This window comes from Argiope bruennichi, chromosome 9 (assembly GCF_947563725.1).
Source record: "Argiope bruennichi chromosome 9, qqArgBrue1.1, whole genome shotgun sequence".
Classification (NCBI taxonomy): Eukaryota; Metazoa; Arthropoda; class Arachnida; order Araneae; family Araneidae; genus Argiope; species Argiope bruennichi.
In genome coordinates, this window is record NC_079159.1 from 105,297,460 (window position 1) to 105,324,895 (window position 27,436).

At 25.7% G+C, this 27,436-nt stretch overlaps 2 protein-coding genes across 4 annotated transcripts in view; one reads left to right on the top strand and one right to left on the bottom strand.

Moving 5' to 3' along the window:
• LOC129983996 (membralin-like) overlaps positions 1–9,888 on the bottom strand; it is a 51,841-nt gene extending 41,953 nt beyond the window's left edge. For 2 of the 3 annotated variants that reach the window (XM_056093739.1, XM_056093741.1), the window contains exons 1-5: positions 9,731–9,888; positions 7,618–7,873; positions 3,319–3,829; positions 2,835–2,945; positions 521–643 (exon numbers count right to left, since the gene is read on the bottom strand). In XM_056093739.1, the coding sequence (XP_055949714.1) occupies positions 521–643; positions 2,835–2,945; positions 3,319–3,829; positions 7,618–7,830 (958 nt within the window). In that variant the 5' untranslated portion in view covers positions 7,831–7,873; positions 9,731–9,888. Of the gene's footprint in view, positions 1–520; positions 644–2,834; positions 2,946–3,318; positions 3,830–7,617; positions 7,874–9,619; positions 9,671–9,730 lie in introns of those variants that run through there. The other variant, XM_056093740.1, reaches the window with a different exon arrangement.
• Positions 9,889–10,445: 557 nt separating this feature from the next.
• Positions 10,446–26,971, top strand: LOC129984381 (BRISC and BRCA1-A complex member 1-like). Its single transcript, XM_056094260.1, has 8 exons — positions 10,446–11,043; positions 12,814–12,872; positions 13,302–13,422; positions 20,179–20,260; positions 20,849–20,873; positions 21,109–21,223; positions 25,464–25,550; positions 26,702–26,971. The coding sequence occupies exons 1-8, from the start codon at positions 10,675–10,677 to the stop codon at positions 26,882–26,884; spliced, it is 1,041 nt and encodes a 346-aa protein (XP_055950235.1). The 5' UTR covers positions 10,446–10,674; the 3' UTR covers positions 26,885–26,971.
• The last annotated feature ends 465 nt before the right edge of the window (positions 26,972–27,436 follow it).

Consider the following 27,436-nt stretch of genomic DNA (forward strand, 5'->3'; position numbering starts at 1 on the left):
TAAAAATTTTTGATATAACCATTTTTCAAAACATATTTAAAAGCAGGTAATAATTTATATAATACCAAAGTCAAAATAATACTAAAATCCTTTAATTTTGAAATTCATGTGTATAATTTTTTATCTTATAATTAGTCCAACTAGCTTTTTGCATTTATGCTCAGTTTCAAAGCAAATCCCATTTATAAGTATATTTTCAAAATAATTCACAGTAATGTAAGAAAACTATTTGATTTTCAAAAATAATTTATCAGAAAATGACCAGTTTATTTATTTTAAAAGCTCACTTCATAGACTTGAAAGTTACGCAATCAAAGAAAGTGACTATTTAGAGAGTTAAAATATGAAATGTACAATTTTCATTTAATTAGAAGGAAAACATCTTTAAAAGAACATACATTATTTAGGAATTGCAAAAATATGTATCTAAATGTGTGTGTGTGTGTGTGTGTGTGTGTGTGTGTGTGTGTGTGTGTGTGTTTTCACAGATTCAAATTTTTAAAAATAAAACATAAAATACCTTTGCTTTGATCTCTATCAACCAAGTACCTTAAACTACCCATTAAAATATCATTGTACCCCAAGACGTGTTGCAAAAGGAATCGGCTAAACTCATTCCCAAAACATTTATGCTTAAGTGGATCTAGAAAGGAAAAAAAAAATTAGTATTGAATAAATTCAATTACATGAACTAAAACTACCTGAACAACCATTACAATATTCATGTATTATTCTTAAAAAAATTTATGGGAAAATTTAAGTGATATACCAAAAATTATAAACAAAAATTTACAACGACATCAACTACTGTATTCATATAACTTCCAAGCATTTAAGATTACAATCATAAAATATTTCTGAAATAAATCTATTTATATTACTCAAAGTTGCACAATATATTACTCTGTTGATTATTCACACATTAACTAAAAAAATATTCTAAAAATACATTATTCAATTTTAGTTAAGATACAATGAGTATAAAGTATAATATTAATTATAAAATAAAAGTTAAATATATTAAAAATTATTTGATTAAGATTTTAATATTTTTTTATATTTAGGCTTATTTTGTAATACTTTTAAAGGTAACTTAATGCCTAAAAGTTTTATTTTTCTGAACAAATATTTTTTAGCATTTTTCCCTTTACAGTGAAATTAATACAATCTTTAAGGAATTCATAAAAATTCAAAAGAAAGAACATCGCATGAGATAGCAAAGCAATCAAATGATAGATCCTTATTACTAATCTAATTGAGTAAAATGTTATGTAAATAAAATAGAAACCTAAGAGTCAAGCTTGGCACTGCTTCTTAAATTTAATACTTAAGACAACAGAATAAAAATAATTTAAGTATCATTAATATAGAAAAGAAGTTTAATTTTAAAAATAATTAAACTGATATCAAACATTTTACTTGATTTAAAAAAACTTTCCTTAACATGAAAAGTTTATTTTCCTATATCAGCAAACATTATCTAAAAATATATTTTAAATCTAATGTATAGCATTTTTTAAAGACAATATTTGCTCTTCAATAAATTTATATTTCAGATATTTATTGTCTTGCATTTAAAGTAACTTGTATATACTTGCTGAATTTTTTTTAAGCTCATCTAGTCTTTAATTATATTTTAGCAGTGTACAAGAAAATTGTTTTAGACATGACAGTGTACTAATCTAATAACAAAACAAGAAAATGAATAATTTGTTAATATTAAGAATGGCATCTTCTACATAAAAATGATATATAAAATTAATAAAAATTATCAAATCATTTTAAAATACAATGTTTGTTTGTTTGTTTTTTTTACTAATAAAATATGACAGGAAATAAATTCAGATATGCAAGGCACAGGAATAAAGTCAGAATGTAAGGCATATTGCGATTTGGTTTTTCCCCCAGATGGAATTTACTTTCAAAATACAAAAATGATACTTCATTTAAATATATATATATACATACATAAGTAGTTGGTTCACCAGCGATATCGGTTATATTTAATGTTATTTAAATGTTACTTCATGCCTATGATTCTGCTAAACTGTGAGTCATATAGCTGTGTTATTTTAATTTTCTTCCTTAATTTCTTTTTATTGTGTGCATGAATTTTTCTAATGGAAATAATCTAATAACATCAGAATGCTGTTAGAAACATAAATATCTGGTTCATCTACTAAATTTCGTAGATTGTAACTTCACTTTTTTTTTTTATTTCTTTGTCTTCTGAGCCACACAGATATTAAACAGAATCCTTTTTTCTTTGGCTTTCAACAATGGAAGAAAATCACAAGATTAAATATTTGGTGAAACAATGGAAATAATTTGAATTTCAGGACAAGAATGTAATCTATTTTGTAATATTTAATACATAATATTTGTAATGTAAATTTTTTAAAAATTGCCAAAATCCAAGAAAATTTTGCACAATTATTAAAATTATATGATTAAAAAGAATTTTCTTTAAATTTTGATAAAAAATTTAAATAGGAATGAATAAAAATAGGATTTTTAATTTAAAAATACATAGAAATAAAAATTTAAGGTTTTTCTCAGAAGAGGTATTCTCAAAATTAGAAATTTATTGTAGTTTTAAAATGCAGCAATTAATTTTAACCAAGCAATATCAAAATAAATCCTGTTACAATAATACATTTCTAGAAAGAACTATACCTAGCAAAACAAATGACGACAAAATACAGAACATTAAAAATTACAGAATCATAATGCCAAAGCAACAGTATTAAAAAAAAGACAAGAAATAAAAAGAAAATATTTCTTTATTAAGTCATTCATAATTTATGTTAATGAAACTGTAAAAATAAACTCACCTAAAATAACAGTATGTACTTTAACTGACGTATTTTGTCTAGCACCAGGAGATAGTCGTAAGAATCCATATTCCAACGAGTATTCAATTATATACTTATCAAAATGCCACACTAAAAATCAAAATAGTAGTAATAAATATCTGAAAACCTGTTACATGGTACAATAAAATAACTCTAATATTGTTAACAATGAAAAATGAGAGAATCTTTAAATAAGAAAGTAATTTATTTTTAATCTCTGTTAATACTTGTCAGAAACAAGATAAGATTTTTTACATTACAAATCATTAATAGGATTCTATCGGCTTTAGGGAATCTATAATAGCAAAATTCGATTCAGATTTTATATAAGTAATTAACAAATGACGTGAACCAAACCAGATACATCATGTAAACAAGTTATAAATTATAAGAATATCCAATGAAGATTACACAGTTACCATAAAGGTACAAATCGAAAAAAAAATTTCAGATAAGCTATTACCTTTATTTTCGAAATATTCTGTCTCGGATATAGTAGTCGTCAATGGTGTAAAACAGTCTGGATCAGAAATACTATTTTTGTTAAGAATTGTTCCATTAACAAAGATTGGATTTCTATAAGCTTTTAAAAACTCCATTGCAAAATCTTCATCCGACTTCTTCTTTAATTCCGAAATTTTATTCAATGGCATCACAATCTGGTTATTATTCAGTACAGCCTCCCGCATGGCATTCTGTGCAGCTTTCTGCATAGCTCTCTGCATGGCTTTCTTCTTTCTTAATAGCTCATAGTAAGTTTTTTGTTCCTGCCGTATTCTGTCTAAATGGCTCGCTATGCTATTATTGTAGAATATTGAAAGATTAAATCTTTGTGTCGTCGTTTCTTCAGTAGAAATTTCTATCCTGAGCACACCCTCCCTGGACCATGTACGAATTTCTTTCTCAAGACAATTTACTGGAGTTTTCACAAAAGCAAAGTGAACATATACAAGGATAAAAAGAGATATCACAGCCTGCAAAAAATCAGTAAAAGAGAAAAAATCCATATTAAAAGAAAGTAATACAAAATATTTATATGTATTTAAGAAAAATAAAATTTTCACAAGCCTGATAACATAAGATTTTATGTTTATGTTGTAAACAATTCTTAATGCTCTATGATATGCCAACACATTGATATTAAATGACTAAATGCTAAAGAGGTGCAATTCACATTTCCCTCCCACCCCCTGCCTTCAATTCATATACTGCAAAAAGACAAGTATTTACAAACATAAATATTAGCCAAGGAGACTTCTGTATCTAATTTTAACTTTAAGATTGAAATGAATTTGTGCATTCACTACAATTTCGAATTGTAATGATATGGGAATAAGCATACTTAGCTATTAGATAAAGTAAACTCAGTTTAGAGGTAGGAGCACCATGTCAGATGCCAGTTTGGACAGTCTTCATTTCGAGTCCCACTTTAACTGCTGTAAGCTTTTTTTTTGGGGGGGGGGGGTTGAATTAATTACTTTAAAGAAATGGTTTACACTATAGTAACTTTGACCCATTGAAATATTTAAGAAAATTATTAACTACTAATTATACAGATCTTTCACTTAAAATAAAAAATGAATATATTTTAAAGCAGACTACTTTGTATCATCCTATCAAACTTGCATCAGTCAGCATAGTAACCAAAACACAGTTCTATATTGTATCTATTGGCGACTTTTATTATTATTATCATTATTTGGTGAAAAGAAATAGTACTTAAGTGCAAAATAGTCCACAGGATAATGCACAAGTACCTAAAACAGTAACAATCAGATGATTCAAAATAGTCCTTTATATGATTGTTAATCTATCTATACTGAAGACGAAACAAGTTGAAAATAAATTTTGTATATTAAATGTAAATTAATTTTTTTTTATTGTCCTTTAATTTAATGGTACAATTTTGCAATAATTTCTACTTCTGTCTTTCAGTAAGCCATTGTACATTAATTATGTGCAATATAAGAATAAAACAATTTTAACATACAGCAAAAACAATTCTACAGCAAATCATGAAATCCTTTTCTTAAGAAATCATTAACAGCTAACTCACAAACATGTTCAAATTGTAAACAAAAACTAAATTAAAAAGAATCATTTTTGACAAAGATTACCATTTAACTCTAAATGTAATCAACTTCTTTGATATTATCATTTCACATATTATAAGTATGAAATAACTATAATTTTTATTGTGTTAAATCATAATGCCTGGCTTTGAAATAATTTTTAGTATTTTCTTTATTTCTTTTCATTTTCAAATATTTCAGTTTCCTTTTCGTCTCCTCAAAAATCAAAAGATACAAAATAAATAAATTTAATCAAATGATAATCGATTTCACAAATGATTTTAAATGATTGAGAAAGAATTTGTTTTTCACACCACCACCCTAGAAAAAAAACTGGCCTTATATTCTCCCCGCCTCCATACTTTTGTTCTGGCCCAAAAGTAGAAAAATAATAATGGCCAGATTTAAACACAAGCCATAATTAAAGAAACTTTACAATAAATGTTAAAGCTATGCAAACAAGATGTTAACTACAGAATAGTCATACTCTTATATTTTTTCAATAGATTAAAAGATGAATGTGCACTGTAGTCTTATGCTAAACAATTTTAGTCAAGATATACTGTAATTTTTAGAAGTATATTACTGTTCTTAATTGCTTTAGCAATAGTTAAAGTTATCAGAATTTGGTAACTTTTTGATCATTTCTTAGATAAATTAATATTTTCGTCCATTTTCCACATGGAAATTTTCCAAATTTTTCACTACAGTTTCGTTAAAGCTTGAAAAGTTTGAACAATTTATATATAATTCTCAGACAGGAATATTATTGTAATACAAGTTATGAGGAGAGACTGAAAAAAAAAAAATCAAATGACTAATCAAAGATTAAACTTATATTTATATCATTCTATATAAATAAGATAATGAAATTTCCCCACCCTCAACATAATTTCACTCAATTCTACTATTAAAAATCTTTAAAAAGAAAACAAAATTATAAAATGTTTAATTCAAAAGTTTAATTTTAAAAAATAAATAGCAAAAGAAAAAAAATCCTTTAAGCAAATTTAGATTTATAGCTAGTTCATAACAATACAAAACCTTAAAAATAATAGTTTTAGTAACATAATATTCTGTAAATAATCTTTAAAAATTTAAAGTTTAATGTTCAGAAAATCTTTTTAGTGTACAGAATATCAGACAGCTTTTGAAAATCAAAGAAACATAACACAGAAATTGAATAACTGCCATAATAAAAATATGCAACTTAATGCCTCACAAAACTCATATATCATAAAGATTATCCAATTTGCTGTTTAGCATACTATTTGTGGTGACATGAAGATTTTATCGAAAAATTTCAGGAAAATGAATCAGAAATTATGAAAATTGGCCATGAAAATCTCATTTTAAAGTACATTTCTCTTTAATTTAAAAGGAAAGAACGTTTCCTCCATCTTAGAATTACTTCTCACAATATCTGTCTAAAGGAATTTTATTTCACTGAGGGAAACGATCATAAATATTGAAGAACAGGAAAATTAAATTATCTCTTCTTTTAATCATACTTGAATGAAGATCAATTATCTATTGTGCACCCAACCATGACCAGTAACAATCCGATATAAAAACAAGTAAAATCCATTATCATAAGTTCTAAACAAGGTATTATTGAATCATAAAAAAAAAAAAAAAAAAAAAAAAAAAACGAAATTTCAAAACTATTCCATTTTACAATTCTGACTGTTTGTTTCTTACATGATATTAAATTCCTTTTTTATAAATTATAATAGACACAAATACAATCTTATTGCATATTTTTTTTTGTACCTTCCAAATATAATTATATTTTGATTCCTTGGACAAAATTAATAAAATAAATTTCTTTAGCTTCATTAACATATAAATAGAGTATTTATTTCTAAACAAGCTTTTGCCTTCTTATTTAAAATTAATAAAATTTTATAATTGTAGTCATATTTTAATATTTAATAGAAATATATAATTATTCAGTACACAGACATTTTACATCAAAAGAATGATTTTGATAGATATAAAATAATCACAATTTATTTCAATGAAGAATCTTATTTAAAAAACAAAAATACATGAATCCAAACTATTTAGATGCATTTTTAGAATTTAATCAAATATTTTAGCTTTATCAAACAGGATGAAGTAAATGCAGAGGAACAATCATATCTTATTTTTATACTCTTTTCCTACTCTAACAGTATATTAGACACAACAGGATTGAACCAGACATGGTAAAATTAATGTTAAAATATTGCAATGTTCAAGTAAACTAAATAGAAAACACAAATACACAATAGTTTTCTTACAATATGCTTTTGATATAATCTTTCTACATGCAAACAAATGATAAATATTAATAATATGAATATTTCATCTAACCAAGCAATTACGTCTTAAATTTGCTAAAGACATACAATTAAGCCAAAAGTTTACCAACAGTATGCAGTCAATATATAAATACCAATTTTTTTCTTTTCAAATAATTTATAATTTTAAGCTGAAATTATTAAAATTCAATAGAAGTATTCATTAATAAAAATTTAGTATTGGTAATATTTCAAGATGTTTTTATAGTTCGTAATAAAATGCTTAATAGCTTTAATATTTCTTGCACTGTTATTAACACTATCATTCATACAATCACATACATTAACACAATCGTTAACCAACTCATTTTATTAAAAAAAGCTTTACAGAAGAAAAATACTCACAAGAGTTAATAATCCTACTTCCATGAGTTTTCGAACACCTGGAGGAAAAATTGAAGCATAACTAAGAGTAGCCCTTTCAAAGAGTACTTGGAAAAGTCTATCTCGAAGTTGCCAGAGTGAATTCTGGTTATTGTTGTTGCTAGCATGATCTTCCATGGGGACCATTTCCATGGCAAGGAACAACTGTTGAACGGGATGAAGATGATCAGGCATTTTTGTAGTTGAGCTTCAATGCTTGAGATCACATCACAAATATCTAGTATAAGAACAATATTGTTTGAAAATTAATATCAAATCATTAAAAACAATTCACTTATTTTATAATTGATTACATATTGATCCATAATAAAATATTGAAATAAGAAAATGCTCATCTTTTAAAGTCAAAAGTATTGATTAAATATATAGAATAACATTGATTGGGAATATTTACAGTTAGAAGATAACCAAAGAAATTACATCCTAAGAAGAACTTATTGACTGAAATGAAAATAAGATGTTGAAATATAAAGTAAATATTCATTTGCAAAATAAAAATCAATAATAAATACTTGATTCATGCAAATTTAAACAAGCGATTTATTTTAAATAAAAAATTAATAACTATTATTTTTTCATTTTAATAAAATTGTATATCCTCCCTTCCCACCAAAAAAGCCAATATTAAAATACTGAATTAGTTGACATTTTTAATTAATAAAGCAATTTACAAAACATTCATAGTAACAAGTAATTCTCTTCTTCATATAATCATGTAATGTCAATGAGAATTTCACTATTTTTCAATAAATTATCGCATTTTATAATCAAACATATTGGCACTTTCGATTCACTTGAACTACAAGCATAGCAAGAATTTCAAAAGTTATCAAAATTAACATTGTTTCATTAAATAATATTTTTTTAAAAAAAACCATTAGAAATTTCAAAGAAATTCAGTAATGAAAATAAATACACTAAAGCATAATTATCACTGAAATTTTAAACCATTTATTTAATTAAATTTGAAAAGAATAAACTATAAATGGTACAAATATGTTAATTATATATTATAAAGTAATATCAATTAAATTTTAATATCAATTGACATTATTAAACACTTTTGCTGGTATAAGTCTCATCTCATTTTAGGAATTTTATGGCATAGAATTTCACCAATATATGAAAAATTTTTGATGAATAATTATTTTAATTACATCTCTAATCAAAACATGTCCTAATCATTATTTTTAACCTCAAAAATAATTACAACTAGTGATATTTAAAAACATTTTAATGAATTCTTACATCTTGTTCGATATAAAATTACAAAAAAGCTTATAAATTGTCATATTTCAACAACACATATCATTAATTCAAGATCATAAAGTAAAACACTACTTTGTATGAGTTTCAAAGACTACAATCCTGCCAATTTAGATGACAATTTTTCAATATCAATCTGATCTGTCATAAAATATCTGAATATAAATGAATACTATAATGAACTTCATATGTATTTATATAAGCTATTCAAAACAATATATACAACTATTTCAGAAAGCAGCATGGAAAATAGATTATATTTTTCATTAATACAGTTAATACCTAAAAAAAACCAGTTAGAATTGTTTTTGCGAATAAATATGGTATCATGTTTTTAATATTAACGATATTTTTTCCAAATATCAATAATTAAAAAATGAAATTGCTATTTATAATATGGGAATTATTTATTTAGCTTTGATCATTTAACAGAACGGCAAACATAGATTAGAGTGTTTATGATAATATCATTCATCGTATAGAGAAAGTGTCATATGGACTTTTTTTTAAGAATTAAATATTTCGTTCAAAAAAAGAAATATTTTTGGAAATATCCAAACAAATAACTCTTATGCAGCATATTATAATGGGGAAGAAGCTCACGTGAAAATTAAATAAATGTAACAATAATTATATTTGTAAAATTACAGTTGTAAAAAGTTTTCATTTAAATTAGAGGTGGTAAATTTTTACTCACACTTTACGTCACATTAAATAATAAATTCAAAACAATTCTAGCTTTTACTGCTTTCTTTGCATTACACTTGTGACGTAATGAGCACCTAATACAGTAAACATTAATACTTACCTTGTAGTGGATACCGTATTTCTTTTGGTAACAGGTTAGATCATCAGGTCAAAATCCGCCAGAAGGTTTATAAGAGACATAATAACAAACACCACAGTTTACTTCCTGATTTCAAAGCACCTTGACCCGCAGGAGTTAACGGGGCAATCTTTTTTTCTTTTTCTTTTTTACTCTGGCATTGGTTTGACACTTGTGACGTATAACATTTCTCTACATAATTAAACATTCTCTACGTAATCAATCAATCTGTATTTAATAAAATTTATTATATATTACAAAACTTATTTCACAAAAGAAATTAATTTTTAAATATTTGATTGAAATTGAATTGATTGAATGACCAAATGATATCATTTGTAATATGATATAATTTTATTTTGTTTAAAAACCACCCCAAATTATAAAAAAGAAAGCTCTTTAAAAATTAATTTAAATACAGTCAAGCTCAAATAAATTAAATTTTGGCAAATTAAAGCAGACAAATTAATAAAAAGAAAAGAGAAGCAAAAATTGCATGGCATTAAAAGATTATCTTTAGCAATACTGAATCATCTTTTTCTGAATCTCTTATGCTTCAAAGGCCTTTTCGGATCAAAATTTAATGTAAATTCACATAAATTTTCTTCAAAATCAAATACATCATTAACAGAATGCTAAACAGATATCGAAACTGAAATAAAAAACTAAAGATAACGGTTAGATTAATAACTTTCTTTCCATAATAAACTGAAGTGAAGTGGAGAACTGAAAATCTTAGGAAGCCTTGTATAAATAAATATAAATAAATGCTGTTTTTCTTTTTTAGAACGGACCAAACGAAATTATATGCGATGCAATTAATCAAACCGAATAAATTAGCTTGTTTTTTTTATTCTTTTCCAAGTGTCATTGGATGTTAGGGGAAAAATCATTGAAAATTATCGATTGTAATCTAATATTGGAATATGTCTGCAAATGAAGATGGCTTAGCAGTGAAATTAAGCACATACATTGAAAGTAATGTCCAAGTGAAAGTTCTTCCTACTGAAGAAACATCGGAACCAAATACTGAGACTTTCAACCAAAAGTGCTGTATATCTGAGCCCGAAGATGAAACTGGGAAGATTAAAAGTGATAAAACCGAGCTTAGGAATTCAATTCCACATGAACCTTCAAAAACAACAAACAGTAGCAATAACAACGATACAAATAAAAGTCAAACCAAATCAGTAGAAGTGAATGTCGATTTAGAACCCGATTCGCCTAAAAGTTTAAATGGTTATTTCAAACATATGCAATTAACTGTGCCAAAAATCAATTATACTGAGAAAATTGTAAGTTAATCATTTTGTGATCTATAATATTGGTGCAAAATTCAGATTTTAGATTATAATATTTATGACACAAAAATTCGTAATTTTTCCTTCCCATGTCAAAAGTTTTTAACAAATTTAACATGTATAATGAATTGTGGTATAATAGGGAAAAGTAATATTTAAAGGTTAAAAATTTTTAAATGCAGCTTTTTAAAAAATATTGATCATTTTTCATCAGATGCTAAAGTATTTGGAGGCAATAGAAAATACATTTTTATTGCTTTATTATTCAAAAAGCAAAGAATAATATTTTATTGGAACTTTTCTTTCAAATAAGTATTACCTTTCAAATGCTTACAAAATGCAAATTAAATATGTAATCTATCTGTTTTACTTGATATATTCATTTTATTTTTATGTTGTATTGAATATTTATATTTGTGAACTTTTATTCGTTCTCATAGAGATTTGCTAATATTCTTGGAATAATATTTTCTTATATCATTCATGGGAAGATGAAAATTGATAATAATCTTATTTCAAAAGTGATATATTTGCTATATTTAAAATATTGGTCACAATTTTAAACTTGTGACTTTATACTATAAAATATATCATGATTCTCTTGTTCTTCCTTCTTTTTTAATAGTAAACAAGAAATCAGGTTTAGTGTCATTATACATATGATTTAAATTCCCATAATGTAACTAAATTCCTTAAAATTTTTCATATTCAGATCTGCAACATCATCATCAAACCATTAATAATCAATTTTGTAAATTTATCAGATTTCTAATACTTTATTTTGTCAGAAAGAATGTATATTCCTTTTGACAAAGTTTAGTGTGAGGTTTTTACAAATGTTTTTCCCATATTATATCTCGATAAAATATGTTTACCTGTATATTGAAATGAAAAAAAAAAAAAAAAAAAAAACCAAATAAAAATACTAAATGTCTTCTGAAATTTGTAGTTTTGAAATATATTATGTGTTTTAAATTTTATTGAATATAACATTTTTAGTTTCCCTTAATCACTTTTTATTAAATATTTTTAATAAAAGAAGTGACATTATTTTTATTTTCTCTTTTTACTTTATTGAAGTACATGGCCTCTAATTGTGAAACACTAAACAAACATTTTTTTAAAAAGTAAAATTTAACCTATAATTCAACAAGTTAAATAAGAACTACGTCATTTTTTTTTTTTTTTTTTACTGATTATAACTTATAGATTCTCTGATTATTGTCTTTTACATATAAAACCTATAGTAAACAATTCATAATTTTAACATTCATATTCAGCTTTATTAAAATTTTAGTTTCCAATAAAAGATTTCTTCTAAACATTAAGGAAAATATTTTACATTGCAAGTCATAACAAATTAATGCCATGTTATGTTATTTTTTTATTTAACGACATTTGTTATTATCAAATTTGAAATATAAATTTTGTTTCTGTATAATAAGTATTTAATTAATATTAATTAGTTTATAAATTTTCAGAATAGTTCAGTCAAATATAAAATATAGATATAAATTCCAAGTTTTATTTACATTCTTGCTAAAAGTTAAATTTCTTGTGTTCGATTAATTTGTAAATATTAGTAAATAATACTGATATGCTATTGAACTTCCGAAGAATATTCATTTTTTCAAACTGTAGATTGAAATCTCTAATACTAAAATTTTGAGGTAATGTATAAAATAAAGAAATATAGAAAAAGACCTTAATTGCAGTGATTTTCTTTTGAATCCCTTTAATCAAAATGTTATTTCTATATTTCAGGTCTTTTGTTTAGATATGTCAGCAGACATGGAACAAGTACCTTTCAAACTTGGTGATGGGTAAGGTTTTATTGAGATGTAAAGTTAAAATTTCTAAATATTGTTATTGTGAATATGTTTTATTATGAGTAGTAAATTATTATTACCTTTGTAAAAATGATTTCAAGTTTATCATAAATTATTTAATACATTTTTTCACATTTTTTTTTTTTTTAAATTTGAAAATGTGATATGATGAAGGAATATATTCGTAATATGGTAATGCTACATGAATATATTTGTTTACGTAATATTATAATATTATGAATACAATCTCATATATTCATTATTATTTAAATGTATCTTTATATTTTAGTAATTTATATTTAAACTAACTTTTTTTTTTACGATGTTAATGCTTGTATTTGGGTAATATTCTTTAAAAATTTCTTTCTAAATTACACTAGATGACAGAAATTTAAATTTGTTCTATTTTCTTTACTTTTTCAGGTCTCAGCATACACCTCTTAGCATGGTTAAGAGAACTATTGAATTATTTGTTGAAAACAAACATTTCATCAATAGAAAGCATGAATTTTCTTTAATGGTTCTCTATGAAAATGCAACTTGGGTAAGAAATTTTATTAACTTAAAATATTCTTCGAATTTTTCAATAAAATATCAAGCAGTCAATCAAAAATGTTAGTACTTCTTTTGTTAGTTGAATAGAGAAATGGAATGTTTGCTAAATATAAAGAATAACATTAAATATTTCCTCTGTGTTAATGTAACAGAGCCCAAAACTTAAGTTTTGATGTTGATTAAAAAATAAAACCTTTCAAATATAAGAATGCTTATCTTATTCATTTTATGCATATTTTGCTAAGAAAGCTAATATAAGCTAAAGAAGGAGTACAAAAATTTGTTATTTGTAAAATGTCGCATTTTAGATTTTAATCGATTATTAGTTTCTCCTTTGTGTTTAATTTTTAGGTAAATATAGAACAAAAGATGAAAAGTAAAAATATACAAGCCTTGAAACAATAATGCATTTAAAGTAAAGTCAATAGTATTGTTGTTGTTGTTGCTAATCTCCATGGCCTGACTTAGTCAGACCAAATACAAAAATCTGTTGACAAAAAGAAAGTCAAAAATGAGGAAGGGAGAATAATAAATTTCTCTCCAAAGAAGTCCTAAACAGTCTAGAATATCTTCAGCAGAGGCCCGATGTTGGCAGCATTTCGGGCAAAAAGGGTAAGAATTTTCACCCTGAGAAAAGAAAAGATATTTAAGGTGGCCACTGACAAGGTGCGACAGGCAAGTGTTGGTTTTTCTATCACAAGGAAGAATTAAGGACTGCTCCGGCTTATTGGCCCTATACTAGTCATGAGTAGGGGGTACCATCCAATTCTTCTTATTTAGGAATTTTGCCTGAGAGAACAGTTCTAAGCATGTGAGCTCAGCAGAAGATGAAGTCGCTAGGCTGCTTCCTTTCTTTGCAAGCTTGTCTGCTCTTTCGTTACCAAGTAGATCCACATGAGATGTTCCATTGAGCTGTGGCTATGAGTAAGAATCCAAAGATTCTTATAATTATTTTCTTGTAAAACGGTTTTAAGTCCCTCATCGATTGCTAGAAGTTCGCTTCTAAAAACGGAACAGAAGTCTGAATTTCGTTGGTATAGAGAAAAAATAGACAATGACTAAGAGTTACAATATAGACGCCACTACCTGCAAAATTGTTGATTTTGCTGCTATTAGTATACAATTTAATGCCGCATTTAGGGATTTTATTAATGACTTCCAAGGCCAATCGTCTAAGGTGTTCTGACGCATTTTCCTTTTTATTAATGGGAACAGGGAGGTTGAAATGGAAGTGAACCCTGGTAAGTTCTTCAGTTGGATCCATATAGGAGTGAAGAGAATGTGGCTCTACATTTTTAGGAATTAAATTCTGAGACAAGATTTGTCTAAAGGGACTATTTTTCTTGAGTCTCTGGAGGTTAGTCCAATTGCTTAAGTATTTTGAGGTGTTGTTTTGAATACCATACCTGGAAAGTTTATTGTAATATTTAATAATGTTAGCATGCCTTGAGAGGTTTCAAATCGGCTTCATAAAGGACAATATCTGAGGGGCAACTTCATTTCAGACCAGTTATTATACAAGCTGTACCTGTTCAAGTTTCTTCAAGTTGGAATCGGAGGCATGGCAATAAATTGGGAATCCATATTCAAGTAAAGGTCTGATGATAGCTAGATAAGTAGTTCTAAGGGTAGTCGTGTCAGCTCCCCAGTCTCTACCTGCAATATATTTAAGGATGTTTAATCATTTTCTTGCTTTTGAGACGATGTAATCAACGTGCTTATTACTTCAGAATCCAAAACAAATCTTTGAGTATTTTGGGTGTTTTTCATAGGCAAGTTCTTGATTTTCAAGCATCAATTTTGGTTTCTAGTTGTATAAGTGTTTATTGGTTGTAAAAAAGGTAGTAATCGATTTGGCAGGATTAAATTTGAGTTTTTCTGCAGCAAACTCGGACAAGACCTTCAAAGACTCATTGAGTTTGGACTGTAAAAAGTTTATATTGAATCCAGAGCTCCAAAGAGCAATGTCATCAGCAAACATTCCAATGCGTGTTCTAAAAGAGGTAACTTTTTCTGCACCTGCTAAAAACATAGAGAATAGTGTTGGACTAAGCATTGTACCCTGAGGGACACCTTGGCTAAGATGAAAATTGTTTGAAAATGTCTTATTGAACCTAACCCTGATAAATCTCTGTTGTAGATAATCTGAGATCCATGCCAAAGTATTGTCTCAGATGTTGAAGCTATTATGCAGCTTAATGATTAATTTGTTTTCCCAAACTCTGTCACTTTGTAAGATCTAAAAAAGCAGCCATGGTGTGATGCATTGGCTTGCAGTTATGAGCATCTCTGATTGTCTGTGCAAAGTAAGGAACTCGGTCAGTGATACTGTGGCCTCTTCAAAAGCCGTATTGCTCACAATAAGATTGTTTTGGTTTAGGAAGAATTGTAGTCGAATTAGGATCATTTTTTCCATTACCTTGCTAGTTGTACATGTAAGTGCTATTGGTCTAAAATCCTCAAGGGAGGAAGAATTCTTGTTAGGCTTTTTAATTAGAATAATGATTGCCTTTTTCCATTCCTGTGGTAAGCATCCTTTCTTCCACGATAAGTTGAAATGGTCAATAAGCCTTTGTTTTCTCATACTTCCAAGGTATTCAAGCAAACTTCCAGAAAGTCCATCTGGTTCTGGAGACTTGTTGAGATCAAGAAAAGTGGATACAATAAGTAATTCTCTCATGGAAAATTTTTTTGTTAAGAGTTGGATCACCCAAATCAGTGCTGTGACAACCGTGAACGATATTTCTGGCTTTACTTAAAATGGGCTTGTCTCCGTTTGCAAAATGAAGCCTGCCAGTCAATTGATAGTGAGCGGCAAGGCCATTGGCTGCTGATTTGTCGTCAGAGAAGATTTGTCCATCGTTGTTCCTGATTGAATTGCATTCTTCATTTTGAATCTGTTCCTTGCAGATACCCTTGATGATTTTCCAAAGTTTAGTGTTTGGAGTTCTAGGATCAATTTTACTGCACAACTCATTCCATCTGGATCTTTTAAGATAAGCATAAGTTAGTTTGATCTCTGCAATAGTATTACAATCCTTTATTGCATTTCTTACAAAAAATGCTAAATTATTATTTTCAAAATTTTGTCTTTAATTTATATTTGAAACAATAATTTAGGTCTTGAAGTGACACTTAAATGAAAATAGAAAAGTTTTAATTTATATTTAATTAATTACTTCTAGCAACCAGTTTTTTTTTGTCCAAAATATTGGCATCCCTGGCCATTTAAATATTATTATGGAATGCATTTATTTAAATTTTTACCTTGTTATTTCTTAGCAATGATAATACAAATTTAAAAGAATCAGTTACTAATAAATTATTTAGTATCTGAATTCAAAAATATATATACTTTAAAAAAATGAACATGAAAGTCCTATTTATGAGTGACTAATGTTTAAAGAAAACAAATTTTTCATTTTAATTTTAACATTCGCTAAAGAATACAATTGAATGGTTTGATGGATCAAACATTCATTATATGTAGATACTAATTGATATACTGAATGTTCCAACAAATTAAAATCCTTTTGTATCAAATATTTTTAATATAAAACTACTTTTTTAAACAATATTGTACTTTAAAAAAATTCCTTTATCATTTAAAACATTTAATATTTTATTAGGATATCAGTTAACCAAGTGATTTTTAAAAGACATCAATAGCTAATTTTCCCTATAAGTTATTAATGTGTTATATTAATACTGCAGTTTTGTTTGAGTTTTTGACTTAAGCTTAATTTTAAGCGTAGATAAATCAATAAAAACATTGCCCAAAGATGTATTAAAGTAAAATTTAAAAAATAATAATAGAGTAGTTCAACATGTTTAAAAAAAGTTGTAATTAGTTGAACATTTCATTAACTTTTCTGCATTCAAAAGTAGACAGTATTCTTTCTCATGTCTACTTCTGTATTAAGTGTGCAAAATTTGATTGAATTATACTTATATAACCATACACTATACCTATATAGCCACTGTAACTATTATTTATATTTAGATAGTCCAATCAATTTCATTTAACTTATAATAATGTATTTAAAAAAGTTATAAGCAGCTGTTGAATAGAAGCAGCTTTACAATTTTGTAATTTTCTTCCGCTGAATATGAAAGTCATCTTATGCTCATAAGATGACTAGTCTGTAATTAAAAATGCTCTTAATTACGTTGATTTCCATTTTTATTGCACTTTTAAATTAAAAATTTAGAAATTATGCTAGATACTTAGACAATATCAACTTTTTTCTGATGTATATTTAAATCAAGATGTGACCAATTATTTTTACTCAATGTCAAAATATCTTTTCTTTTGATATTTGGATATCTCCCTAGTAATCAGTCATAAGAAACATTATCTTTGTCTTTTCTAATAAAATTTATTTCTTTGCCAAACTGTTGAAATTTGATACATTTTGAATCAATTTTTAAAATATTCTACTTTGTTTTAAAACTTTTTTTTAAATCATATTTCTGTTTATGGATATCAGATATATGTAAACAACATCAATAGATTTTCATATTCTGTTTATGAAGTTTGAAATTAATTTGTTGTTTTAGTTCTCTTTTTTTTTTTTTTTTTTTTTTGTTGTTGTTGTTGTGTTTACCCTGTGGCATGGGTAGAGGAGTTCATAAATGTGATGTATAGGAGATATGCCCAGTAATTAAATCACAGGAAATTATTTCATACCTTGCCTTAAAAACCTCCACCAAATTATTTTACTAGAATGGGTGGTTCATCACCATGCCAAAACGGATTCTTAGGGGACTGTTTATACAAGTCGGGTTTTATTGTCTGCAACTTGTATGATTATAGGTGTTTATAGAACATTTAGCTGTTTAAACAATTTAATCAACTTTATTTGGGAGTTTTGACAAAAAATATTAGCCACGGAGAAATAAGTATAATGTTGGAGCAGATGTTGGCTTTTTTTGTTGTAGAATATGACAATTGACTGATGCTGGAGGTCTCTTCTTGGGAAAGTAGCTTCATCATGTCCATCCAGTTACATCATCAGAGTTCTGTTTATGGATTAAATTTGGATGTCAAGGTTGAATGGGAGTTTATCTTTCTGGATTCTTTACTGCTATTTCACATGCTTTAATATTAAAATAATAAATTTATTGTAGCTTTATGAGTGAATAATATCTGATTAAGGGTTATTTATTATATCCACAGCACCTTATATCAGAAATATAATTTTTTACTCCTTACCAATTCCATGTTATAAATGCTTTTTTTTAATGAAAATTATTCCTTGCTCTTGTTGTTCAGTATAAATATTTTCAAACACTTTCAAAATATCATCAGTCTTTTTTTATTATTATTATTATTATTGTTTACTAATATAAATTATCAGTGAATGAAAATAAATTATGTAATATTTGGACTTAGTTACATCCAGCCTTGTATTGCTTTCTTTTTACATTCTTTCTCACCAAATTAAAAACTAGTAGATTTAACCTTAAAAACTATTAAGAGCCCTTTAATTATTATTATTTTTTAATAAAAAGCTTCTTTATGATTTCATTTTTTTATTGTGTAATATCTATATTCATCCTCAATTTAAAAAATACTGTTTCACATTTGTAGCTTGAAACATATTTGACAGTATGTATTCTGCTTTACTGTTCAACTAGATATTGTGCTGTTGTCGTATTTGTGATGCATTCATAAACATTGGAAAGCTCAACTTTTTAATGTACTTCACATCCTGATATTTAAAAAATTTGGATTTATAAATCCAAAAGAAAATATATCTTTAACTTTCCAAATACTCAAATTTCTTTTCAGTAGTTCAATGAAAATGATTATCATTGCAATTTGAAATCCTAGGTGCTTGATTTTCTTGCAAAAAGTGATTGCAAGAAAAACTTCTTGCAAAAAGTGATTGCAAGAAAAACAATCCAAAGTTGCCCCTACATTAAATTTGCCATCAAATGAAATGAGAAATCAAGATGTTAAATCAATTACAGAGAAAATAGAGTGAACATTATTTTCTGAAAAATGCTAATGATTAATTTTTTGTCATGAAACAAAATAAATTTTGGAAACTTCACTTTAACTACCTATCCTTGAAATGGAAATATTTAATTCAAAGTATTTAATATTTTTGTAATAATTTATTATCTTTTATACATAAGATTTATAATTATGCAACCAGTTTGTTCAAACATAATTAATATCATTATTACATTGCTTGAAATATTTAATATTATATATATTTATTATACTGTCTGTAAAAATATATTCATATTTATAAACATATAAGTATATAATATATGTATGTGTGTATTATTTAGTTACAAATTGTACAAGGTAATTATGTAAAAAATAACTTTGGTTCATATTTGTCTAACATTATAAATTAGCTTGAGAAATTTATCAGAGTTAAATGAAATATGAGTTATGAAATAAATTTAAGTCAAATATGTTTTAAAATCATAAATAAAATTAATTATTGGTTTATTTTTTAAAAAATCATTTATCATCTTCATTGGAGCTGGGGTTTTTTATATTTATATTAAAGGTTTATGTCTTTAGATGTAATTATCTCCTTATTTCTTGTATAGAGACAATAATATAAAAAAAAGATGTTTTATTAAATAACTACAATTTTTTTAATTCATTTTTAAATTTTTAACTTCATTTGATTGAAAGACTGTCATATTATAAAATGTTTACGAAGCTTTAATAATTGTTAATTTTTAATTGGTAATAAATTTTTATATTTCTTTTATGCAGGTTAGAGAATTTACAAATGATCCCAAAGAATTGATTGACTCCTTACAGGATTTAAATGAAACTCAAGATTGCACAAGCTGCGGTATCCTTTTCTGCTAAACATATCATAAAAAATTTTTTAACTAATTCAAATTTTCTAAAAAATATATTTCACTTTATTGGAATTCCAACAAATTTATATGTATTTTTAATTGATTAGTTTCTTTTTTGTTTCATGTTTTATAGGTTTATTCAGAAAATTAAAAAAAAAAATTGAAAAATATAGTTTCTAATATATAAGAACATAATAAGCTGTATGATATATCAATTAAGTTTTCGTTTCATCTGAATTAAGTCTTTGGTCTATTCATATCATATGATATTATAATTTAATTATTTTTATTCTCTTAACTTATAACATGCAATATAGAATAATTTGATAATGTTAATCTCTTTTTTTTTTTTTTTTTTTTTTTTTTCTTTGGCAAATGGGGGAAAAGTTACATTTATAGATCAAAAATTGCTTCCATTATTTCATATTTTACTTAATTATTCTATCTTTTTTTCCACTTCCATATATCCCGTTCTCTGTAATTGAAAGCTAAAATTGCAGTTTTAATTATTTTATTATTGTGTTTTTAAAATGTGCATTGATTACATTGTTGCATATTTTCCTTAATATCTGCACTAGATTTAGCATCTATTGTTACTCTAATGTAAGTCTTATATTTGAATTTTTATTCATTAATAGTTATTAAGTATCCGAACTTTTGTGTTCACATAGTATGCTATTTTTATACACAATTAAATCAAGGGCCATTCTTATTCTAAAAAATTCTTTATTTCCCCCAAAAAAATTTTCAATTATATTAATTTGGCTTGAAATTTGTGTGAAAAACATTGCTTATTTTATTTTTGTGATTTTCTGGATATATATATTTCTTTTTTCAGAACTGATAAATATGAAATGCGAATTCCTCGCAAAATTTCTTTGCTACCATGTCTGTTTAGAGTTATTCTAATATATGGTCGATCTAGCTGTAAGATTCATTTTTCTAATGAAGAGGTAATTTACATTTTTTTGTATTTTTAAAGGCTTAAAAGAATTAATTCTAGCAAAATAGTGGTTCTCATTTTCTTATTTTATATTTTTCTGTTATGAAAAAGAATTACAGCAACATGCAAATCACTTATTACGTATGTATATAATTGGCTTAATTTCAAATGATACTATTTACTAAAAATTGTTTTTGAGATACTGTATTATATGTTCATGAAAAATGAAAGAATCTTGTATCAAACATAATTTTTTATTTTTCTAGCACATGCAGTAAATTATCTCAAAAACAGATTTATATATATATAACGTAGCTTGATTTTGAACTATAAAATAAAAATAACTTGATATTAAATAAAAAATACAATTTTTCTGTCCTTTTTTTAAATTAGTTACTTTTAAAATAAAATCATTAAAATTTGCTTGTTTTTAATTGTATTGTTTAGAGTATACATAGCATGAATTTAAAAATCATTGGTGTAAATTTGCACTTTGTTTGTATTGCTTTATTTTGTTTCATAGTATAGCCAAAATGGGTTTTTTTTTTTTACATTCTTTTAGTTTAAGAAAACTTGGATGTTAAAATGTTACTTTAAATTTAATTTTATTTGGATAATTAAGTAGAGAAAGTAACTTTAAAAACATTATTTCCCTTAACCTTATTCAGGAGAAAAAAATGGGAAATCATTGCTTTATTTCTATATTTAATTTACATTACAGAAAGGCATTTACATTTTTCAATACATGTATTGTTGCTTAAATTCATTATGTTTGTAAAAATATGCAATGTAAGGAATAAAGAAGGGAAAATCAGAAATTTCTTACTCGGATTCTTCCATAGAGTTTCTAAATTTCCCAAACATTAAATAGTAATTTGAGCAATTCTAAAAGAAGTAATAATTTTATTCATTGTATTTTACATAATTTAAATAAGAATTATTAAAAGCATTCATAAATAAATTGTGTTATATCTTATTTTAAAAAAAAATTTTATTGCAGCTAGTAAATAATTTTGAAATTTCTAATGACCTGTTTATCTCCCTTTAATGCCACAAGTATCCGAAATTGAAAACCACATTATTAATTATATTTCAATTTATGGCAAATTTCTTTTCAAAATTATCAATTATCAAAATGATTCAACTTTTTCTTTTGATGAAAAAAATTCCTCTTTGAAAGGCATTTTTTTAAATAACTGTAAATCCCAACACTTAAATTTAAAGAAATAGCTTTTAGATTTGGTGATATTTGTCTTCAAATCAGGATTTTAGAAAATTAGTGCTTAGTTTGGATACTTGTTTAAGAAAATACGTTTTTTTTTTTTTTTTTTTTTTTTTCTTTTAACCTGATAAGTTTTTTTTATATATATTATTTGAAAAACTGTTTAAAATCATTCCTCTTACTTGATTCTGATTATAACATCAAAACAATTTTTAATATTGCACATTGTATTAGTATTTCTTTTGTTTCTTATAGTTATGTTTTCTACTTTGTAGAGATGGCTGTAATCATTTTGCTTTTTTTTGCAAAAAATATGTGCAGTATGCATTTTTTTTAATAAAAATTAACTTCTGCTATTGTTAAATATTACTAATCTGTACTATTTCCATGAAAATTTGGAACTGTTCAATTCTTTAATATAGCATCATTTTTATTATAATTATTATTATTTATCAATAAATATATCTCTTTCTATTTTATTCAGCTTATAAAATCATACAAAAATAGGACTGATATTAAAATTGTAAAAAATCATCAAAATAATATATATAAATCTAAAATTCAAGTAGATAATTTAAAAAGTTATTTGCAGCTTGACACAGAACTTTTTTTTTAAGTGTAGTTAACCTATATTTCCAAATCATCCTAAAAAAAAGGACAGCACACATAAGAAGTTTTTATATAAATTCTTTTGAATATTTTTATTCAGATTGAAGGTAGTTTATTATTCAAGTGTAATATCATTATATATTTATTTTTGGCACATATTTAAATTAATATTGGATGTTTTAATCAAATAAAAGATCAAATTTCCTTACAATTTTTACTGTCCCCGAAATAGGATAATGGTACATTCACTATTGCCTAACTTCCAGCTGTTACTAATGTAGATGCTTTTTTCTTTGTCTAATACATTCTAAATATTGCTGTTATGTAATTAATTTAAGCAATAACAGTCTACCTTGCAGGTGCATATCATGCACCAGTTATGAGAAAGGGTAAATTGCTCTCAAACATCTAATCCCTCTCCTCCCCCCACAAATTATTAGAATTATTTGCATTTGAAGCATCAAAGCAAACTTAATTTATCTCATTTTTATATGCTTCTATTTTGAGTTCTTTTAAAAATCGATTCTAGTTTTTAAAATGTCATCTAAATTTTTAATTGTGCAAGAAGTCTTGGATCTTTTGTGTTCTTTATATAAGAATAATGTTTTAAATGGTATAAATAATCAGTTAATGATTTTAACTTCAGGTCGATGTATTGAATGACTTTTATAATAATTTTGATACTATTAAGAGGAAGATAGAAAAAAAATAATGCTAATGAAGTATCTGTTAATGAGACTGCATCCAGAAAATGAAATTTTAATTTCATATAATATTAATGAATACGATGTAAATTCCAAATAGGAGAAAATGCAACCCCAAGTTTGAACGTGTTTAAGTTATGGTCAATTTCAAAGAAACAAATAGCATAACTATTGAAAGGAAAGTAAAGGATGGCAGGAAAAAAGTTGTTATTGTTGCTAATCTTCATAGCCTGACTTAGTCAGACTAAATCCAAAAATCCGTTGACAAGAAGAAAGTCAAAAATGAATAAGGGAGAAGAATAAATTTCTTCCCAAAGAAGTCCTAAATCGTCTAGAATATTTTCAGCAGAGACCCGATGTTGGCAGCATTTCGGGCAAAGAGGGTAAGATTTTTCACCCTGAGAAAAGAAAAGACATTTCAGGTGGCCACTGGCAAGGCACAACAGGCAAGTGTTGATTTTTCTATCACAAGGAAGAATTAAGGATTGTCCCGGTTTATTGGCCCTATACCAATCATGAATAGGGGGTACCATCCAATTCTTCTTATTTAAGAATTTCGTCTGAGAGAACAGTTCTATGTGAGCTCAGCAGAAGATGAAGTCGCTAGGCTGCTTCCTTTCTTTGCAAGCTTGTCTGCTCTTTCGTTACCAAGTAGATCCACATGAGATGGGATCCACTGGAAATAAATATCATGTTGGAGTGAAATCAGCTTCAACTTCTGAAGAATAGACAAACTTGCTTTATCTCCAACATAGATCTAATTGTTAAGGTGTTCCATTGAGCTAAAAAAAGTAAAGATACTAATTGACACATTTTGTAATAACTATAAAAATGGAGTTGAACTGTTTGAAAGTTATGTTTTTTTTATTTCAATGAAAAAATTGTTTTAGCTTTTATAATAAATGAAAAGTTGGGCAGCAATTTAGTGACAATAATCTGAGCTTACATGATTTTTTTTAAGTTTGCATAACTATTTCGTAGGTAGGATTTTCTATTTCAAGAGAGAAAATTTGTATTCATACAAAAAATTTTTAACTTAAAAATGAACATATTATTTTTGAAAAATGAAAATACCAAATAAGAACCTATGCAGCAAAATTAAGAATTATTTGTAAAAATTGTAACATTAGACTAGGCTAAAGATCTTTCTCATATAGCAGTGAATTACACCATTTTCCTATTTTTTAGAATAGCATGTTCCAATAATTCAATAAAAATTTGGGATTTTTTTAAATTTGAGTGTATTTTATATATGTTTAGCAAAATGCAAATGTAAAATTTTTTTAATATTATTTTTTTTTTTTAATGTTTGATACAACATAGGATAAATATCTTTATAAAAACTTTGCTTTTGCATTATAAAATAAATGTTAAAATTCTAACTTTACAACTTTAATGTTGGGAACACACTGGAAGTATTAACTTTTAAATTTTTGTCATTTAAATAAAAATTTTATTCCAATCCATTTAATTACATATGGAAAATTGATGCAAAATATTTCATTTCTGAAAACATAAAAAAAAAAATGTATTAAATTTTCTTGAAAATTACATTCCTGTGTATGTATGTAAGGTTAATAAAATTTTATTTCTTGATAATATTATCAAGAAAATGCATTAATAATAAGTACCTTATTAGCACTCTTGTGTGTAGTAAAAATTGGGAAAACTTTTTCCTCCATGTTGAAATTCTTTTGATTTTTGTTTAATTACAGGCTCGAGATTTTCTTATAAATTATCCCTTTTTCATCTTGGATATAGTATATATTCATGAACCTCCTTCTCATGAAAATAAATGTCAGGTAAAGGAGCATTTTTAATATTTTGCCATATATGATCTTTTCAGTATATTCTAGATTGGGATTTCTTTTATTAGCTATAAATAATCATTTTTTTTTTTGTTTAATTTATTTTGAATGTGTAATTTTGATTAAATTTGGAATTACTTTTATGTTTAATACTGCCAGTCATTTTGCTTGCATTTTCAAATATTCAGATAATGCATTTTGTGGCTCCAATGTATAATAAGAGCATTAATAGAATATTTATTAAATTACAATACAATTAAATAAATCTTTTACTCTTTAGATGAGTGAAACTAATAGTATATTTTAGATTAATAATTTTACTGCTGTATAATATTAGACTTAATATTAAAAATATTTTTGATTTTCTGAACATCTTAAACCATCCTTCTGAAGGAGATATCACCAAACTTATTGGAATTCAGATATTTACAGGTCGTTTTTATAATCAAAGTTAAGTTTATAGAGCAAAAGTGTGCCTGTGTATAGAATATTTTAATGAATGTTTATTTCATTTTTAAAATAGTAGATGTTATGTTCTAATCACTTATTAAGTTGATTTTTTTTTATATTTAAATATTATTATGTTATGTTGAGAATACAAGGAGATAATGGACTCCATTAAAGGATAAAGTTTGCATTTATTGCGGCCAGAACTTATACTGCACAAAAAAAAAAAAACAAGAAGAAGAAGAAGAAGAATCTGGTATTCGTCCAGGGTTCTCATCCCAGAGATTTTTGATATTTGCTAAAAGGGGTTATCTGGTGGTAAACAACTTTACCAAGGAAATATGTGCAAGTTGACATCAGCATTTTTATTTGGAGTTGAATTGCAGGTTTATCAAAAATTGATGCTTGATTTTTAATGTTTTTGTAGTTTATCCTCGAACTGCTTTTTGTGCATGATTTGATAGACACTAGCATTACATGCGTAATAGTGTTCATGAATTCTAAATTTCTTATCTTCATGATAAATTTTTAATATCTCTGGATAATCTGAGAGTGATAATATGGGCAAATAAATTAATATACTTGAGTTAATATGAAATAAAACTTAAAAGACTCATTACGATAATAAATATTCTATAGCATTATTTTCAATGGAAATTTTAAAGAATTTAGAGAAAATATATTTGATCTCTTTCCAGGAAATCTTTGAAACCTTGTGTGATTTAGATGAGCATGATAAATCTTACATTTATGAAATCACTCGTAATACCACCAAGCTACACAACTCCATGGCTAAATTACTAACTCACCCCGTACAGCGATGTGCTCAGAAGGACACCACATATTCAATACGTTTTCCATATTCTCAAGAGATGGAATGAAATTCTTTGTAAAAAAATATAATCCTTTCTCTCAAATTATTTTTCAACTTTTATGTGATAATAAACTTGCTTTATTGTACAAATGAAGTGTTGTTGTTGTTTTTTTTTTGCATTAAATTGTATTATAATCAAGCATTCAGATATTTACGATTCACATATACATAGTGCAAAATTAAAAAATTTTAATCATTTAACATCTATTTATAAAAATTGCTATTAATCAATTAATGTGTGGCCTCCAAATAAATGAGATATTTGACGCTTAATCGTAAAAAGTTTCTTAGCTAAATTTGGTCTATATCCTATCCTAAGCATAACATTTTGATTTATCTAAAAAAAAAAAAAAAAAAATCAACATTGATTTTGTATGTTGATGGGGAAGAAATCTGCCAACTTGTTTAACTAAAAATATTGCAGAAATCACAACTTCCACTTTAAATTTTATTTTGGCTTCATTAATATATGTGTTTTATTAAGATTCCAATATTTACACTTAGAATAATAGGATAGTTACCTACAATTTGCTATATTTATGTAAAATGTAATCCCTCC

Bases quoted from the DNA above. Each gene is read 5' to 3' on its own strand.
- LOC129984381 (XM_056094260.1), top strand. From the start codon at position 10,675: ATGTCTGCAAATGAAGATGGCTTAGCAGTGAAATTAAGCACATACATT. The intron at 20,261-20,848 runs GTATCCTTTTCT...TATCTGCACTAG, and splicing joins TCAAGATTGCACAAGCTGCG to ATTTAGCATCTATTGTTACT. The intron at 25,551-26,701 runs GTAAAGGAGCAT...ATCTCTTTCCAG, and splicing joins CTCATGAAAATAAATGTCAG to GAAATCTTTGAAACCTTGTG.